The sequence below is a fragment of the Chenopodium quinoa genome, unplaced genomic scaffold, assembly GCF_001683475.1.
Source record: "Chenopodium quinoa cultivar QQ74 unplaced genomic scaffold, ASM168347v1, whole genome shotgun sequence".
Taxonomy (NCBI): domain Eukaryota; kingdom Viridiplantae; phylum Streptophyta; class Magnoliopsida; order Caryophyllales; family Amaranthaceae; genus Chenopodium; species Chenopodium quinoa.
Window position 1 is genome coordinate 1,488,232 of NW_018742770.1, and position 20,404 is coordinate 1,508,635.

A 20,404-nucleotide genomic window follows, 5' to 3' on the forward strand; every position below is an offset into this window, starting at 1 on the left:
TCGCAGGAATAAACAATTAGTTATGTCACATGATAATTCTTTTTTATAATTATTAAGAAGCTTTGTATAAATTAACTAAAACTTACCTGTGGTTTCTTCCACCTAATTCCTGGATTCTTTTTTATCTTGATAATGTCTTTTCGATGTTTTTGGCTAAACTTTTTTATCCCACTAAAAAAATGTAATATAAAAAAATTAGATTAGTAATTATCGATATTGTAATATACGTCCTCATAAATTAAACAATCACAACACAAAGAAAGCAAACTGATTTTAAGCACATTATATGTAGATATAATGAATATGTGATGTACTACATACTCATTGATGGTCTTTTGAGCAAATTCACTAATTTCATTTTCTGCTCCATCTGGATCTAGCCAAAACACCACTGCATTCCAAGGACTAATGATCGCAACCATCCAATGCCGACTATATGTAACATTAGTAAGAGAAGTAACATTGACATTATTATCATTGAACATCCCAAAAAATAGTCTTATATATAATACACACTTACTTTTCTTTATACGGAGCAAAGAAAAGTTGATTAAGATTCTTCCCTTCATTTTGACCAAACACACTTGCTAAATAGTCTGACCGTCCTTCTTCAGTCATTGGTGTCAGCGGAGATAAATAACCAATATCGCAAAATCCATACATTCCAGCAACACTATCTTGTTTACACATTTCGCTCAAGTACCTTCCACATCAATTAACATATTATTACAAATAATATAAAACTGATAGTTAGAAAGCAATAGAAAAAAAAAAGGTAGTCATTAGGCATTTACTTCATAAAGATAGACAAATGTGAAGCTCCAATCTCTCTTTGAAAGCACCAGTAAAAAATGTATGCATAATCAATTTTAAGTTTCTGCTCATGTCCATACACACTTGTTGGGATTGTTATTGATATGCAATCATCATTTTCTTTCATTCTCCCAACTTCAATTTTGAATTTTCGCAACAAACTGGTAGTTAACTTAGCACAATCCTCATCTCTGATGACATACTTATGGGTAGTGGATGCTTGTGATGATGGTGTTTCTGGGGATGGAGTAGTCAGGGGTTAATCAAGTAGTTTTGCTGTTTGTTCATCATCCTTTAAAGTAAAAGCACAAATCAAAAAGAAAAATGATTAAACTAACATACAAACCCGAGACTTGAATAACCACTTTGGGACATAATTTTGTAATATTATAAGAATAAAATTTTACCTTCATCATTGGAAAAATCAAGTGACTTGGCCAGGGAGCAAAACTACCCTTAGCTTGAGACACGTACGTGAACTCTGAGGTTGGACATGGCATAAGAGCTGCTGGCATCACCACTTGATCAACCGAGACTCGTAGAAGACCAGTCACAATCTTAACATTATGAACAGTAATTACTTGTTTTGATTTTCTTTTTTCCACCTTTCCTTTGGCAACAATATGTAGCTCCTTCTCACTTTGAATTGCCAAAGAACAATCACTCCAACCCTTATCATGTACAATTTGAATTAATATACCATGAGAAATACTTATAATAAAGCTAAATGCGGTTGAGTATTAAATAATTGAAAAAGAATAATGTACCTCGGGAAGAGTATGTTCAATAACACTCACTGGATCATGCCTTGTCAGACCACTTCTAAATTGATTATGAGTAATTGGATCATCATCAATTAGCTCATGACTTATTTGAGGAGAAGAAGCACGATTTTGCTCTATTTGTTGATCACTTTGCATTAAGTGTTTCTCGGGCCAATGAACATGGTAAGGCAAAATCTCCTCCTGGTTAGGTTCCGAAGTACCATTTATTTCAAGGTCTACATTGTCTCTGCCAACATGTTTACTTAAATGAGCACCAAGGCCGTTAAAACCAACATTATTGACATCACATCCACCTACTTGGCCACTTGAGCCACTAAGTTGTCCATTAAGAGCACTAAATTGAGGACCACCAAACCCTTGAATAGGGAAACCAAATTGGGAAACATCCAACCCTTGGCCACCAAGTAGGGCAACATAACTCCCAAATGGAGTACTCACCGACCCTTGGCCACCTAAAGCACCACCACTTGTCATGAATTGTCTAAATTGATCTGGGTTGAAATTAGGGCTTGATATAATGTAAGACATCAACAAGTTTTGATCATTTCTCATAGTACACATCTTTTTCATCGGATAATTGACTTGTGCCTGCATACGATTTTGAGGTGTTGGTTGGTTGTACCCAAAATATGCCTTATTTGAAACGCCCGATCCAACAACCCTTACACGACCACCATGCTCAGGCTTATTTATTGCTTTGGCTAATACGTCATCCCGACCCTTGGCGGTTATTTCTCCTCTTTGAGCTTGGGCATCCAATGTACTCTGATAAAAAAAATTATTAAAGAAGTAAACAAATAATAATTAATAAAATTTGTTATGACCTGTATGCAGAACATGACCCATAATTTGAACTTAAAACAAGAAACTTGCAACTAACAATTTTAATGACTTGAAATTAGAGTTAATTCTTACAATTGCTTGCACGATTATATCATCAGCAGGATTCTCAAATACCATTTGGCCATCTTTTTCTTTAGAATGGGCTTTGAGCCAAACTGAATGTCGAGGAACTTGTGTGACATGAATCCCTTTGTTCTGAAGTTCTTTTACCTAATGTTTGGCAGCAACAAATCCAACATTCAGCTCAAAATTCAGATTTATACTTAATTAAACTGATTTTCCAACTACTTACAATCTCTTCTTCATAGTAAAGGTATCCTAGTCTACCTCCTCGGTAGCTTGTATTCTTTTTCAATGACCTTTCTCGATTCTTTTCGCTTAATTCCTTTGCATTAGATACCATACCTAGTTAGTATACAATATTATCAAATACAAACAATCTGCAAGACACCAGAACAGTAATACAGAAAAAAAGAAGAAGAAGGAAGCAGGAAAACGGAATTATAAGAGAGATATAAGAAGAATTAAAGCTGTAATCAGGGCTGTAATAATCTGGTTAGAGTAACCACTAATACAAGCTAGCTTTCATTCGAGAATGGACCAATATTAGCCAAATGTAGACCAATAAATGATCAGAGATCCTCTGTTATATCATCATTGTAATCCTTCAGACTCTATTCTGATGTTGAGATAGCAGTTTAGATATCCTCTGTAATACATCATTGTTACCTTCAAACTCTATTCTGATGTTCAGATATCTTGAATTTCTTAATGTAGCTTAGTTTTTTAAAGGCTATATTCTTTATATATACCGTTTATAATTATATACTTGGCCTTTGAGCTCTGTAAATCAATTACAGGTCTTCCTAGTTTATCCTTTATGGTGCTAGGATACTTATTGGAGAAACATGCTATACACAGGGATCTGAAATCATTTGATTTGACTCGTGTTGCTTAATATCTTACACCGCTGCTAATAATCAGCAAGTGTTATAAAGGGAAGATTGCATCAAGTCATTTTAGCTATTTCTTCTATCTGTTTCCTTCATTTTCTTCTCTAGGAGAGTGGTCCATTAAACTTACAATCAAATTATCACTTTTTTGGTGTTAACTAACGTCTAGGTTGCTGAAATAAGTCGAATATTAAGACCTGGGGGTGTATTTGTTGCAACAACTTTTTTCGTGAGGTAAATGACTTTATCTTTAGAGTGATAAATTCTAGAATTAATCCTACTCAACTACTAATATTCCACACTTTTTATAAATTTGGCTAATATTGGTTCATTCTCATACTTTCATACATTATGTGGTATTATTAGCATAACAAACTCTAGACACCTCAGCAAACCCCTTAACAGAATCATATTCTGTTACACAGTAAAGACTATTAAGCCCCCCAACAGACTCATTATTACAATTAACAAAATGCTAATAACAGAAAGCTTTTAACAAACTCAATAACCAACTCAAGCATCAAACAATTCCCTTCTTGCGTCTCACGTATATAACTATGATAGGATGCTTATTTCCATTCCTAGCACAATCTAATAAATACTTATATAGTATAAGAATACCTGAAATGCATCATCTTCGGTATAAGTCTTTATAAATTTGTTCCAATCAGTTTACTGTATCATTGGATATTTCCATGGTGATGTTTTCCTTACCACTTTCTTATTTCCATGTACCTTGTATAGCCAGTACTTTCTCAATCTTGTTTTGAAGGCCCTCCATCGAATAGAAGCCCTCCCTAAGATATATTTTTTGCGCTTCTCTGGTACATCAAATCCTTTCTAAAAAAAATGTTATTTTTATTAATACATATAATCTGTAAAAAGTAATAATACTAGTAATACATATAAACAACCTCATGCACGTTGAGTTATATTAAAGCATGATGAATTTGCAAAGGTAAATGCTTATTGCAATGATTTCATACACTTCATCCACTATTTCTTTTGGAACATCACCCTAATTTTTATAGTTAATGTTTACACGTTCACGAGCAACTACACCAATATAAGAAGAAAGGGTAGTGCGGTTTTTTTTATCACCACATGGAACTCCATATGTAGGATGCCATTCCACAAGGATTTTGGTACCGCTTTGAATTGCTTTCCCCACAATTGCAAGTACAGTGCGACCTCTCTCTTCCTCATGATTATTTTTTTCAGTATCAGATGCATCATTTTCTGGATCAGAGGTTGCATTGTTTGTAGATTGACTTGCATGCTTTTTCTTTTTTGCCATTAAGCTGCCAAATTTCATTTATTAGAAGCTATCATATCCAAATACAAAAATTGGGGGTATAAACTTAGAAATATATATATATATATATATATATGTGTGTATACATTTCCACAGTTCAACTATAATAAAAATAAAATAGAGAAAGAAAGGTTGTTCCATGAATGACATATGTGTATCAGTATCCTAAATATATATTTAGCACACACCTCAGTTTTGTCTAGAATTTGATTTACGACGACGTTTTCGGGACTTTCCCTTTTTAGAATCTGTTTCGTCCCACATACCTTCATCATGGTCTTGTCTTACATATATTGAAGAATCACCATTAATATCATCCCCGAGTGGCCCCTTCTTAAAGGTGGATCCTTCCTCCAGATTATCATTTTCATACTCATCCACTGCATATCGAGGCGAAGGTGAAATAACTATTGACTTTCTCTTATCAGCTGGATCAGTCACATAAAATACTTGTTTAGCTTGATTAGCCAATATGTAAGGATCTTCTTTATGCCCATGTTTGTCAAGATTTACCATGGTGAATCCTAATAAGTCGTCAATGGAAATGCCACTAGAGTTATCAAACCATTTGCATCCAAATAAAGGTATCGAGAAACCATTGTAATGCAACTCACAAATTTCTTCTATGACACCATAGTAACGCATTTTACAATAAACAGGTTTCTTATCTTTGACACTAGAAAAATGCATGGCTTCAGCTTCTAAAGTAACTCCACTATTTTGCATAGTACTAATTGCGTCTTGATCCTTGGTGTAAAATGTGCAACCATTAATCATATACCCAGAATAAAAAGAGGCACTGAAGCTAGGCCCATATGCTAAACACTTAAAACGATCAGAAATAGATTCTGGTGACGATTGAAGTTCTTTCATTACTTTTTCCTTGAACCAGGTAAAAAATGTCTGATTATGCTCATTTGCTATGAACTTCTCAGTTGCCTTCCGATTATACTTATTTTTCAAGAAAGTTTTGTGTTGCTCAACATAAGGTGCTACTTCATCCTCATTATGCAGAACATATGTATGGGCCTTAATCCACTGGACACTAGACAAGTCAGCTTGTTTATAACCAATGATACCCTTCCCATCTATCCTATCATCATGACGAGATATAGGCAGTCCAATCATTTTCACATCTCCTAAAAATTCACTACAAAGTGCAATAACAATTTCGTACTGAACTCGCTCAGCTATACAACCTTCAGGGTAATCAGCATTCATCACATAACCCTTATAGATTTTCATTTACCTTTCAAAATCCCACTGAGCTCTTAGATACACAGGCCCACAGCACAATATCTTACCTCTCTAACCAGGTGTAGAGTCAAATGAATCATTATATCAAAAAATGATGGAGGGAAATACATTTCTAACTGGCAAAAAATAATGATAATCTCTTCCTCTAAGTCATCTAGTTCTTTAGGATTAATAACTTTATTGTAGATTGCATTAAAGAAAGAACACAATCTAATGATGGCATGTCGGACATTTTTAGGTAAAATTGAACGATTAGCCACTGGTAACAAATGTTGCATCAAGACATGACAATCGTGGGACTTAAGACCCACAAGTTTCAAGTTTTCCATGGAAACAAGGTTGTGAATGTTTGAAGAATAACCCTCTGGAACTTTCACTCCAGCCAAACTCTCACAAAATTCAACTTTTTCTTTCTTTGATAACGTAAAAGCAGCGGGAGGCAAATATTTAGGGCCATCTTTTATCTTTTTAACTGGATGAAGTTCAGCTCTAATCCCCATGATTTCTAAGTCAGCTCTTGCTTTAGGGCCATCTTTAGTTTTCCCAGAGATGTTCAACAAAGTACCAATAAGACTATCACACACATTTTTCTCTATATGCATTGCATCTAAAGAATGTCTCACAAAAAGGAATCTCCAGTATGTCAAACGCCAAAAACCACAACACTTCTTGTAACCTTGTTTGGGAAGTTTTTTTTTTTATTTTTTTTTCCCAAAGGTAATCTGAATATCCTTTACCTTTTGAAACACCTCCTCACTAGTGAAGACCTTTGGACGATCATCAAACATTTGTTTCCCATTAAAGGATTTCTTTTGCTTACGATAACTATGATCACTAGGCAAAAAACATCGATGATCTACATAAGCTGTTTTTCCAGATCCATATAACCAAACTCCCTTGAAACTATCTTCATACACTGGACAAGCTGACCCACCTTTCACTGTGTACCCTGACAGATTACCGTAAACTGGAAAGTCTTGGATGGTGGTAAACAACATTGCCTTCAAATTGAACATTTCTTTGCGATGAGCATCATACACCTCTACACCTTTATCCCATAATATGATCAAATCATCAATGAGTGGTTCTAAATACACATCAATGTCATTTCCAGGTTGTTTTGGCCCAAAAATTAACAATGTTAGCATCATGTACTTTCTTTTCATGCACAAAGAAGGGGATAAGTTGTAAGTGACTAGAATTACAGGCCAAGTACTATAGGTGCTACTAAGGGAGCTAAAAGGGTTCATACCATCGGTGGACAATGCAAGGCGCAAATTACGTTCTTCTTTACCAAACTCAAGGAACATTGCATCAATGAATGACCATTGAGGGGAGTCGGCTGGGTGCCTAAGAAACTCATCCTTTTTACGGCCATGTTCATGCCAAGTTAACTTCTTAGCATCTCCCGGGTTTGATCAGTTACTCCCTGCCCCATGTAGCCATGCTTCATCCCCTTTTTCTTGCTCCCTATCCCATGTTTTGGTCGAGCTATGTTTTCTTTGATTTTGGTTAAATATAGATTATTTCTATGGCCAATAAAATATTTTAATGCATTTTTAAGTCCAAACTCCAAAAATCAGGCATTAAGCTTGAAAACTTTTGTTTCTTAACACTTAGTTTGCTGCATTATATACATGGGATGAAAGGTTAATAGCCCTGCCCTTCTTTTAGCTGGGAAAGGGGAAAAAAAAGGAGGGGGGGCTTAGGGGGAAGTCAACAGAATTGTGTTATGGCTGAACTATGTTGCTTCCGTATTGTGTAAATTTCAAAATTTTCAATCATGATTTATGTAGATGGGTTTGGTCTTTCAAACCCTCAGGGGTTGGAGATATTAAAATTTTATTACAGATTTTGTGTTGATGCCCGATGGTGTAAAGAAGGTGTGCCTGAGTTTTATTGACTTGGCAAGAACCAATTGTTAGTTCGTACACCCGGGTGTACCATGCGCATGGTACACTCGAATTAAAGCGGAAAGAACATAGTATATAGTTATAAAGAACATCATGAATTTATAAAGGAACGTATCACTGAAGTATAAAGAACACAGTAATTTCTTGAGAACAATTTTTTTCAAAAAGGTAAAAGATAATTATTAATTGATTTTTACCAAAACTTTGATGTTTAATCATTTCAAAATATTCAGTATCAATAATTCTTCTATTTACAATTATTTTCACACAAATATAATTCAAAATTTTCATTATTAAATTCAAAAACATATTATTCAAGTAAAAAGAACATAATTTGTATTATTGATACCCAAAGAACATGATCAATTTATATATCTTAAAGAACATTGTTTGTAACATAAAAAACATATAGTTTAGACTCAAAGAACCTATTGAACAAACTCCAGAAACATATTTTATTCCAATTAAAAAGTGATAAAAGAACATTTATCAAAATATAAAGAACATCATCTTTAACCTTAGAAAATAACACCAAAATAGAGAAGTAGCTAAATTTTTTTTTGAAAAATACCTTTTTTCTCAACAACGAATTCGTCAATTATATCTTTCAATTAAAAGATTCATCAAAACAATATAATCAACTTCGTAATAACATTAAATCACTTCAAAATTCAAATTTTACCATGATTTCTCTTTATATAAACTCAATTTCTCTCTCTTAACAAAAAATGAAATTTTGTTTATCAAAAATAATATAGAATGTAAATAATAAATCAATTCCATGAATCAAGGAATATAAATAACAAATCAATCCCTTAAATCAAGGAGAGAATCATTTTGAATTTTTTTTTTTTTTTTTTTTTTTTTTTGCTCATGTACTTTGTAGTTGTACACAATGTTCTTTCCGCGTTTTTATAACTCCTGTATTTTGACCGGGTGTACCATGAGCATGGTACACCCGGGTGTATGATAAAATTTTCAGGCAAGAACTGTCCAACAAAGTTTTGTTGATTGATTCGTCTTGTGCTTTCTTTTGAATCCTTTTAATGAACAAACTATGCTAGACTTAGTATTTTCTTATGCCACGTTGCAGGGTTGGCTTTTGGGTGATAAAGGGGTCATAATATGTAGTAATTGGCAACTGAAGTCAAGAATATGTAAGTAGAGATTTCACTCTGCAGATTGTCTGTGGATGAGGAATTGTCAACCTAGCAGCTACTAAGCTGTTGTTATCCTAGCTGAGCTTAGCCTTCATACAACTTCTGCTTGGTTTATCATATGCTAAGTCGGAGTCTAGGTACAATTGCATGCATTATCACAAATGTTCTTAGACTTGGCAAAATGGAACTTGCTTGTTGAGCATCGGTTTGAATCTAGTTTAGCACTTACAGTTTGTAAAAAGTCATGAGCTGAGGTGAGGTACTGAGGGTGATAGGCTCTTGGACATGGTCCTCGAGGGCCTTAGAAGCATGCCTTTAGATTCTTGTTTGTAGGTTTCTGTAACAAATTGTTACAAGGAGGAAGCAACAAAAGGAGGATGAGCACATTACAGAAATATGGGCTGATAAAACTAATTAACAAGCACTAGGGAGTATAGCAATATGGGCTGATTTCTGTTAGCAGTAGCAGACAAGCATAACTGTTGCTTGACTAATTTGTCATATCCATTTCTGCTATCTGGGCATCATCTATCATTGTCCGTGGTTGAATTGTTAAATGGATGATAATAATTTAGTGCATTTACAAGACAATTAATTGTAACTTGTACTCCGTACATACTAATGCTAATAATACGTGTTATTCTGAATTGGTATGGTAGATTATAATATATGCAAACACGGAGTTTTTACTTAGCTTTGAGATATCGTTGAGTTATAAATTAGCTATGTAAAATAACTCGTAAAAGAGGAAAAAAAAAAAAAAAACTCATAGCATTTCAAGCTTTTATGTGTTTTTTTTTTTTTGACAGTTATTTTTTTTTCCTAAACCTCATAAAAGCTTGAAATGCTATGCTGGACACTTCACTTTGACACTTGTAGAAGACATTGGTATCTTTCTTTTCTATGACTATATGAATATTTGTTAAGAATTATGTCAACTGTTTAACAACAATTAATTGACAAGAAATTATTGAATTTGGCTCATTTCATATTAAAGCTGAATATATAAACTAATTTGATTATATGTCCTACTTATTTCTTGATGATTTTTCTTTGATGCAGAAAAATTGGCTATGTTGTGTACAAGCCCCGGACATTCTTCTTGTAATACTTGGATTAGGAAAGAGGGATATTTAATTTGGCTGAGAAAAAAACTTGTGTGGACCTAATTGACAATAAAATTATTGTGGACTTGGGATCCATACACGCGTAATTGACTGAATATTAAACGTAGTGACCCTAATTTTAACATAGTAGCCTTAATTTTACAATAGTAACCTTTATTTAAACTTGTGTGACCTTTAATATTATTATGAATTTAAAGTGTGGTGTTATGTTGAATATAGTGACCCTAATTTTAATACGATGACTTTTTTTTCACATTAATCTGTACATTCAAAAAAAAAAAAAAAAAAAAAAAAAAAAAAAAAAAGATACCTAATCTGTTATGACCTTTATAATAACATAGTAACTTTTGTTTTAACATAATAAACTTTATTTGAATGAGTAACTTTTGTATACATCCGATGTACGGTAATTACTGTACATCGGTGGTCACTTTTATCAAATTTAGTCAATTTTACAATTTTTGGGTAACTTTTATTAATAAACCATAAATACTTCGTTACCTTTATTTATGTCAGAATAACTTTTATTCATATTAGGGTAACTTTTGCTCATTTTAGGGTAACTTTATAACGGATGTACAATAATTGTAAATCATAATTGAATGATTTGGTAAACTCTAATTTGCTATAATAATTAAATGGGGACCTTAATGATTTTCATTTACAATTATAGGCTTAACCATGGTTAAGTTTTATAATAACTTAAACAAAAAAATCACGCATTCCCCTCCATTGCCGGCGCCCGGCCACCGTTCCCTGCCGGCGCCTAATCCGTCGGCTGACCCCTTCCCCGATTTCCTAAATGCCCCCCTCACCCTAACTCAATAAATTCAAAGAAACCTTCATATTCAACAAATCTGGGTTACCTGCCTTTTTGTTCCAACAAATTTCGCCAATTCTCTCTCCAAAGTGGTAGTTTTGCAGGTACTTTTGATGTTCTTCGTAATACAGGATTTTAGAATTGTTGATCTCTAATATGGAGTTGATAGATGGTATTTTAATCAGACATTGGTTATTCCAATGGTTGTGGCTTGCAATACCAGTAGCCTCATTATTCTCATTATCTTGTCATTTTCAATTCAAATGTTGGATTAACTAGATTAGACTCGTGCGTTGCACGATTTAATTAATTTTTATTATTATGCATAAGATAAAGTTTTGTCATTTGTGTAAAAAAGAGTGGTAATTTTGTTTGTTAGAAAAATGTATAGTGTAGGTTAAAAAAAAAACAAATGATGACGACATCACACATAGAAAATGGAGGAAAAAATTTTAATGTTAAATTGACACGTAGGATAATTTAAGGGTTGATGACATCAACAATGTTTTGTTTTATTAATAGTTAATAGATTACAATATTACATTGTATGAGCACTTTGTGAAATCATGGATTTTTCGGGTTTGAACTGCTTGTATTGCTGCGCAGGGGAGGGTTCGACACACATTCTTATTCGCAACAATGGAATCGACACAAGAAAGGGGGGACTGTTGGGGTGTCGGAGCTGCCGGCGGGGCAGAGGGGAGGGGGCTGATGGCAAGGGGATGGGGTTGATCGATTTTAGGGGAGTGGGGTTTGTTTTTTTTTTTTTTAAGTAGCTTTTTAATTAATTTAATTGTTAAACTTAACTATAGTTAAAATTTAATAAAAATTAATTATTAATGTCATAAATAATAAGTATAAATTGTTTAAGATTACCAAAGATAATCAAGCGAACTCCCTTGAAAGAGAGGGGCGACACTACCTCGTGGGAAAGGTTGACCTGCCTTGAAAGAAAGGATGTTCATTGGTCGATTATGGCAGAAGAACTAGCAAATCAATGTTCAAAATTACGATTGCACGATCAAGAAAACGAATTTGTTGATGTTGGTGAAGTGGAAGACAATGTTTCTGAGGAACGAATTGCCTTAATGCTGGTAGGGCGATTAATTATCGATCGAAATTATTGAGTGAAGGGTTCTGGGGTGAAGCAATGTTGACAGCTTGTCACATTCTTAACCAGGCTCCCACTAAGGGAAAATAATCTACTCCTTATGAACTTTGGTACAAAAGAAAGCCAAACTTGAAGTATCTCAAGCTTTGGGGTTGTAGGGCAATCGTAAGAGTGCCCGGCAACAAGAAAAGAAAGCTTGGTGAAAGGGGCTTGGATTGCATATTTATAGGTTATGCTGAGCATAGCAAAACCTATAGGTTCTATGTAATAGAACAAAATGACTATATATCGATTCATTCGTTTATTGAGTCAAGAGATGCAATTTTTGATGAAAATCGATTTTCATCAATGAGTAGACCGAAAGATCTACAAATCAGTGCCAATGATAGGGAGATAATAGAGTTGAATGATCAACTTGAAACTCATGAAAGTACATTCGATAATGAGAATGTTGAAACTCCTCAAGTGAGGAGAAGTACTAGGGAAAGGAAAATTAGGAATCCTCTAGAGGACTTCATCATATACTTAGTTGAAGGGTCTAGGGATGTCCTTAGTTTCACTACTCCATATTGTTTCAATGTGGATAGTGACCCAAAGAGTTATAGCAAGGCCATATCTTCCCAAGATAGTGCATTTTGGAAGGAAGCTATAAATGATGAGATGGATTCCATCATGGGAAATAATACTTGGGTCATAGAGGATTTATCTTGGTTGCAAGTGGATTTTCACTAGGAAAAGGAGACCGGATGGCTCCATAGTGAAATTTAAAGCCAGATTGGTTATCCAAGGCTTTAGGCAAAAGCATGGTGTTGATTATTTTGATACCTATGCACCGGTTGCAAGAATTACCTCGATAAGGTTATTGATTGCAATGGTTTCGGTATATAATCTAGTGATTCATCAAATGGATGTCAAAACGGCATTCGTTTATGGAGATCTAGAGGAAGAAGTGTATATGAAACAACCCGAAGGGTTTGTTTTGGAAGGACAAGAAGATAAGGTGTGCAAATTGGTTAAGTCATTGTATGGACTTAAACAAGCACCAAAACAGTGGCATCAAAAATTTGATGACACGATTTTGTCCTTTGGATTCAAAGTGAATCAAGCTGAAAAGTGTATTTATAGCAAATTTGATGACAAAGGTCATGGTGTCATCATTTGTCTATATGTTGATGATATGCTTATCTTTGGTACAAGTCTACAACAAGTAGAATTGACCAAGGAATTCTTATCCTCATCTTTTCAGATGAAGGATTTGGGGGAGGCGGATGTCATTTTGGGCATCAAGATTATTAGGGACAATGGAAGACTTATCCTAAGTCAATCTCATTATATTGATAAAATGATCAAACGGTTTAATATGTTTGATAAGTGTCCCGTGAACACCCCCATAGAACCTAATGTTAAATTGGTTAAGAATTCAGGGAAAACGGTTTCCCAATTGGAATATTCAAGGATAATTGGATCCTTGATGTATGCCATGACTAGTACAAGACCAGACATTGCATTGGCTGTGGGGAAACTAAGTAGATTTACTAGTAACCCGGGTGCACATCATTGGTTTGCAGTTCGGAGGGTCTTGAGGTACCTTAAGGGTACGTTAGACTATGGTCTAACTTATAGTGGATTTCCTTCGGTTTTAGAAGGATTTTCGAATGCTAGTTGGATCACTTACAAAGAGGATGATTCTTCTGTAAGTGGTTGGGTATTCATGTTTGGGGGAGGTGCCATTTCATGGTCTTCCAAGAAACAAACTTGCATTGCGGATTCCACTATGGCAGCGGAGTTTATTGCTCTTGCTTCAGCTAGTAAAGAGGCTGAGTGGTTGAGGAATCTCATGATAGAGTTGCCTTTATTGTCAAAGCCAATGTCACCGGTGGCAATCCATTGTGATTCCAATTCGGCGTTGATAAAGGCTTATAGTCAAGTGTACAATGGTAAGTCTCGGCATATTTCACTTAGGCATAACCTAGTGAAAGAGCTTATCAATGATGGGGTCATAAGTCTTGACTATGTTCCAACAAAATTAAATTTGGCGGATTGTTTTACTAAAGCAATGCCAAGGCATTCCATCATATTTGCTATGAATGGAATGGGTTTATGTCCAAAACACGAATTTGTGAAACCCAATCTAACGCTTGAAGAAACATCAAGTCTTAGATTCAATGTGGTTGAATTGCATCTTTGTTGTTTGATAGCAATGTATGATGACCCATATTGCTATGTTACTTGTGATGTGTAAGCTAGCGTCTATTTAAAGTTTTCAAAGACTTAGAGTTGAGAAGCTCTAAATGAAAGTGTCTTATCACAAGGGCACCATCACTAGGCAAAAAAGATAAATGGCCACCGGTTCAAACCCCCACTAAGGCACCGATTTTGAACCGTTGGGGATTTGAGGGATGCCAAATCCATGAAAACTTGGCACCGGTTCAAAACCGGTGCCAACTTAAGCATTTGGCACCGGTTAACCGGTGCCAAATGTAAATGCCGCGCTGTTTTTTTTTTTTTTTTTTTTTAATTTTAACTACAATTGGAACTGGTTACCAATTATGCCTTCAAACAATAAAAAAAAAAATTGCAATTTCATCGCAATTAAGCCTTCAATGAAAATTTCAGCATACAATCCAAAACAAGAAATCGAACAAGGCTATATTCATCAAATAAATTGTTATTTTACAACTTATTAAAAAAAAAAGAAAAATTGCTGAATTTGTAATTTTACAATTTACAACCCAGAAACTTCGAACTTCGAACTTCAAACTCAGCAAATTCACGACCTTCAAACCGAAAATTAAAAAATCAGAAACTTCAAACCTGCATCAATTAAAACAATAAAATCAGATAACAATGCTACTAACAACATAAAATATCAACCCAAAAGAAGATAAATCACTCAAACTCAACCCCAAAAAAACCACCACAAAATCGAACAAGGCACTAAAATTCAACCCAGATAAACAACCAAAAAAACAAAAAATAAATAGAACAAATAAACCCCTAAAAAATCGAAAATCAATCGGACAAAAAACCTAAAAAATCGATCAAATAAACCCCTAAAAAACGAACGATTAACCCAGATAAATTCAACCAAAAATAAATAAATAGAACAAATAAACCCCCAAAAAATCAAAAATAAATCGAACACCAAAAAATCGAACAAAAATCGATCAAATAAACCCCTTAAAAACGAACGATTAACCCAGATAAATTCAACCAAAAAAACAAAAAATAAATAGAACAAAGAAACCCCAAAAAAATCGAAAATAAATCGAACAAATAAACCCAAAAAATCAAACAAAAATCGATCAAATAAACCCCTTAAAAACGAACGATTAACCCAGATAAATTCAACCAAAAAAACAAAAAATAAATAGAACAAATAAACCCCTAAAAAATCGAAAATCAATCGGACAAATAAACCTAAAAAATCGATCAAATAAACCCCTAAAAAACGAACGATTAACCCAGATAAATTCAACCAAAAATAAATAAATAGAACAAATAAACCCCCAAAAAATCAAAAATAAATCGAACACCAAAAAATCGAACAAAAATCGATCAAATAAACCCCTTAAAAACGAACGATTAACCCAGATAAATTCAACCAAAAAAATAAAAAATAAATAGAACAAATAAACCCCAAAAAAATCGAAAATAAATCGAACAAATAAACCCAAAAAATCAAACAAAAATTGATCAAATAAACCCCTTAAAAACGAACGATTAACCCAGATAAATTCAACCAAAAAAACAAAAAATAAATAGAACAAATAAACCTCGAAAAAATCGAAAAAAAATCGAACAAATAAACCCAAAAAATTGAACAAAAATCGATCAAATAAACCCCTTAAAACAAACGATTTTGCACAAATACACCCACACAGATTCAACCCACAAAACCCAGAAACCTAGAATCGTGAAAAACCCAGCCAAAATCGTGAAAAACCCAAAACCCTAACCTCAAATTTTTGATTTTAGGCGGCGGCGATGTTTGTTGTGGTTGACGGCGGCGGCTTGGTTGTTGTGTTGGTTGTGGTGCTTAGTTGGAGAGAGAAGAACAGAGATGAGAGATGAGAGATAAGGAAATGAAGGAGAGAGGCATGCATTTTCTTTCAGAGAGCTAAGAGAGAATGAAAAACGAATTGAAGAAGAAATGAAGGAGTTATGTAAAAAACTCGGCTTTTTGTTGTTTTAAATGGTACCGGTTCGAACCGGAGCTAATTGCAATAATTGCCACCGGTTCGATCTAAACCAGTGCCAACTCCATTCCCTTCTTTTGTTTTTTTTTTTTTTTTTTTTTTTTAAATGGTTGGCACCGGTTTGAACCGGTGCTAATTAAAGGATTTGGCACCGGTTTAGGTTGGAACCGGTGCCAACTCTGAAATTTCCAATCCCGCCCATTTATTTTGGCACCGGTTTTCAAGAACCGGTGCTAAAGGGGGGGTGCCTATTTCAAATTTTCTACTACTGCATAACGTATATGAGAACCTACCTATATGAGTTCAAAGTTTAGCCGCTTCAAGAAGTCTAGATGGACATATAGACTTTGATGAACTGATGAAAGATACGGACACATGGATGTATAAAAGTGTCAAGTGATGATAAATTCGATTTGTCTTGTGTGTACTTCACCTTCGAACTGTTGGATATATTCGTGTGATTCAATCCATATGGAAATCACGGGATATGATCATCGTTAAGTGTGTTGTACTAGGTGTCAATTCAATCCGAAGGGACATTGGCATTGATGCATGAGATGTGGCTTAATTGTTAGAAGTCGAGAATGTATTAAAGGAACACTCTAAATGGGGGAGGATTGTTGAATCACTACTAGAAAACAGCTTATCAACAACGGAAAAAATCCCTCGGAAAACCCTGAAATTCCGTCGGAAAAGCCTGTTTCCGACGGAATTCCGTTGGAACGCACCGTCGCATTAAATTTTGTAGGAATTTCACTGTTTTCCGAGGGATTTTCCGCCGGAAAAGTCCAGACCGACGGAATTTCCTGTTGGAATATTTAGAGTGTTGATGGTTGCGCGCTCGCGAACCATGAGTAGGGCCCGCGCTAAATACGCGCGGCCGCGCTGAGGTCGCACCTAAACCGCGGACCTCACTGAAATTTGGATATTTGGAAGGGTGAAGTTGGCGCGGCCGTGCGTCATAGATGGCGCGCCCGCGCCTGTGGTCGCGCTTGAACCGCATACCACTCTGCCTTCCTTTGGAAATTTCACGAATCAGACAAGGAGCGCCCGCTCCTAGTTAGGAGCACCCGCTCCACTTTGAGGCGCGCCCGCGCCTCCTGGTGGAGCGCCCGCGCCAGTCTGTTTTCGCGAAATTCTGACGGTTAAGTCTTTAATAAAAGGCTTGTTTTCATATTCTAAGACACACATAATTTTTTCTCTTCTTCTTTCCAGAAGTATTCTCTACAATTTTCTCTCAAAATCCTTGCAAACTTTTGTGAGAAAACTCTTGCAATTATTCCAAATATTGTGAATTTATTCATCTTTGTTTCGATTCTTTGTGCTAAGAACGAAAAGGGCTGTCAATTGTATCTCAAAGGAAATTTCCGGAATAACCCAAGCACCGTGTGGGGGAAATTAATCCTTTTAGGAAAGTATTCATACGCCTTTGACAGTGTATCAAGGTCGTAGTCTCAAGGGGCATTGCTATTCTCATGTTCATGTGTGTTTGATCGGCTTGGTGTTAAGGCAAGTATAATTAAACTTCACATTAGTGTTGTCTCTAGAAATTTTCTGTAATTTCTTAGACTTATTAATACTTGATTGTAACACATTGTGCTGTGTTTGAACTATTGCAATACGTTATTGTTTTGTAATCATATAATTTAGGTTTTGTTCCCACACTTTAAGTATTTTGCTTGATTGCATTTACTGTAAAACCTAACATTTCCGACAAATTTTATCCTGTCGGAGTCAAATTTAACTTAAATGGAAAGTCTGTCGCAAACTTACGACGGATCATATTCCGACGAAAATTTCCGTAGGAAGGTGCTAAGCTTCCGACGGAAATTTCCGTCGGAAGAGGTATATTCCGTCGGAAAAGTCAATAAAAAAAAAAAAAAAAAAAAAAAAAAAAAAAAAAAAAAAAAAAACAGCCCTACCCAGACCCACCCCCGCCACCAGCCCACACCACCCACCACCCACCACCACCACGTCCAACCCATTTTCCCAACCCACTCCACCCACCCCACAGACCCGGACCATCACCCACCCCCCCCCCATACACCCAAACCACCACCCACCCACCCCACACACTAACCCACCCCACACCACCCACACCCTACAAAACAGCCCCACCTACCCCTATCCACTGCCCACAACCCACACCCACCTACCCATAACCCCACCGCCACACCGTAACCCCCACCCCACCACCACCGACACCACCACACCACACCACCACCCACAAAAAACGCAAATAAAACCGAATTAACCCAAAAAAATCCAAAAAAAAAAAATTCACCCAAATAAACGCAAAAAAAACAAGCGAATTTATCCGAAAATTAAACAACGAAAATTAAAAATTAAACAACCGAAAAAAAACCAAATAAACAAAATTATATTAACACAATTTAATTAAAAAATACCGAAAATTCAAAAAACCAAAAATTTAACAACGAAAATCAAAAAAATTATATAATTACACAATTACAATTACATTCAAAATTAACTACATCTACACTCAAACCTAAATTAAAAGATCTACAAAAACAAAAACCTTGAAATACGTGGCTGGCGACGGTGGTTGTTGCGGTTGATGTTGCTTGTTGTTGTTGACGATGACGTGCGGCCGTTGATTGTTGTTGTTGTTATAGAAGAGAATATGACAGGAGAGAGAAAGAGAATGAAGGAGGAGAGGAGATCAGAGAGGAAGAGAAGAGGAAAGGGAAAAGAGGAGAGGAGAGGAGAAAGAAAGGGAAAAGAGGCGGAAAGAGAAATGAAAGGGGAGGGGGATTAGGGTTCCGGGTTTTATGTTTTTTTTTTATTAAAGGCCAAAATCCGTCGGAATAAGTATAAATTCCGTCGGAAATTAAATGTTCCGACGGAATATTCCGGATTTTATTTCCGTAGGAAGTTTAAGGTTCCGACGGATTTTATTTCCGTTGGAAGTTTAATGTTCCGACGGAATATTCCGTCGGAAAGTTTATATTTTCCTACTAATTTATTTTCCGTCGGAAATTTCTTACGGAAATAAAATCCGTCGGAATTTCTGTTTTTCCGACGGAAATACGTGTCCGTCGGAAACTGTCCGTCGGAATTCGGCCTATTTCTAGTAGTGAATATGTAGAGTGTTGATGGTTGCGCGCTCGCGACCATGAAGAGCTCACGCGCAACGTAGGCGCGGCCGCGCAGAGAGCGCGCCTAAACCGCGCACCTCTCTGGAAATTTGCAAATTGGAAGGGTGAGGATGGCGCGCCCGCGCGTCCTGGTGGAGCGCCCGCGCTACAGGTCGCGCCTAAACCGCGCCCCTCACTGCCTTCTTGTGGAATATCGCAGCTTTTGTGAGGAGCGCCCGCTCCTCCCTATTTTGCGGTTTTTTCTGACGGTTGAGTCTTTTATTAAAAGACATAATTTGTGAAAGAAAAAGATACAGAAAATTATTCTTCATCTCTCCAAATAGAATTTTCCACATTTTCTCTCAAATTTCTTGCAAACTTTTGTGAGAAAAACTCTTTCAATTAATCCAATTTTGGTGAATTTGTCATCTTGATTTCGATTCTAGTACTAAGAACGAAATTGCTGTCAATTGTATCTCAAAGAGGATTTCCGGGTTTAACCCAAGTACCGTGTGGGGGGAATAAACCTCTTTAGGAAAGTGTATACACGCCTTTGACAGTGTATCAAGGTACTAGTCTTACGGGACATCGTTTTTCTCATGTTCATGCTTGGAATTAACAGCTTGGAAGAAAGGCAAGTTTGATCATCTTCACACTAGTGTAGTCTTTGTATATTTTCAATAATTTCATTGACAATTCTAATACTTGATTGTAATACTTTGTTTAGTATTTGATATTTACAATTTGGAATTGTAATCATATATTTAGGATTTGTTCCCACACATTGTTTAAGTGTTTTCTTGATTGAAATCGTTGTAAATCCTAACACAAATTGTACTTCCTTTCATGTTCTCGTTAGAAACTAATTCAAAGAAAGGGGTGGCAAAAAAAGGAAGGAAGATCAGAAGAGAGGGGGTAGTAGGGGGTGGAGGGAATGATGGTAAAGGAGACAGCAGATGTGAAACGTAAGGAGGTGTCAAAGGGAAATAAGATGGAGGTTGATGAGTTTG

At 35.6% G+C, this 20,404-nt stretch overlaps 1 protein-coding gene and 1 long non-coding RNA gene across 4 annotated transcripts; both read right to left on the reverse strand.

Annotated features, from left to right (window-relative positions):
- LOC110724527 lies at positions 1-1,277 on the reverse strand. Of its 3 annotated transcripts, XM_021903948.1 has the most exons (4): positions 795-938; positions 521-703; positions 322-405; positions 1-171 (listed from the first exon to the last, which is right to left on the reverse strand). In XM_021903948.1, the coding sequence occupies exons 1-4, from the start codon at positions 797-799 to the stop codon at positions 72-74; spliced, it is 372 nt and encodes a 123-aa protein (XP_021759640.1). In that variant the 5' UTR covers positions 800-938; the 3' UTR covers positions 1-71. The 3 variants fall into 3 exon arrangements, 2 of the variants coding, with proteins under 2 accessions (XP_021759640.1, XP_021759639.1); XR_002512002.1 differs by lacking the exon at positions 795-938 and adding an exon at positions 1,221-1,277 and having other exon boundaries at positions 100-405; XM_021903947.1 differs by having other exon boundaries at positions 100-405.
- Positions 1,278-14,689: 13,412 nt separating this feature from the next.
- Positions 14,690-16,573, reverse strand: LOC110724528. Its single transcript, XR_002512003.1, has 2 exons — positions 16,057-16,573; positions 14,690-14,911 (listed from the first exon to the last, which is right to left on the reverse strand). It is a non-coding gene; the product is annotated as an uncharacterized LOC110724528 (long non-coding RNA).
- Between the last annotated feature and the right edge of the window lie 3,831 nt (positions 16,574-20,404).

Coding starts and splice junctions, on each gene's coding strand:
- LOC110724527 (XM_021903947.1), bottom strand. Junction 406..520: donor TTTGCTCCGTATAAAGAAAA/GTAAGTGTGTAT, acceptor TGCGATCATTAG/TCCTTGGAATGCAGTGGTGT.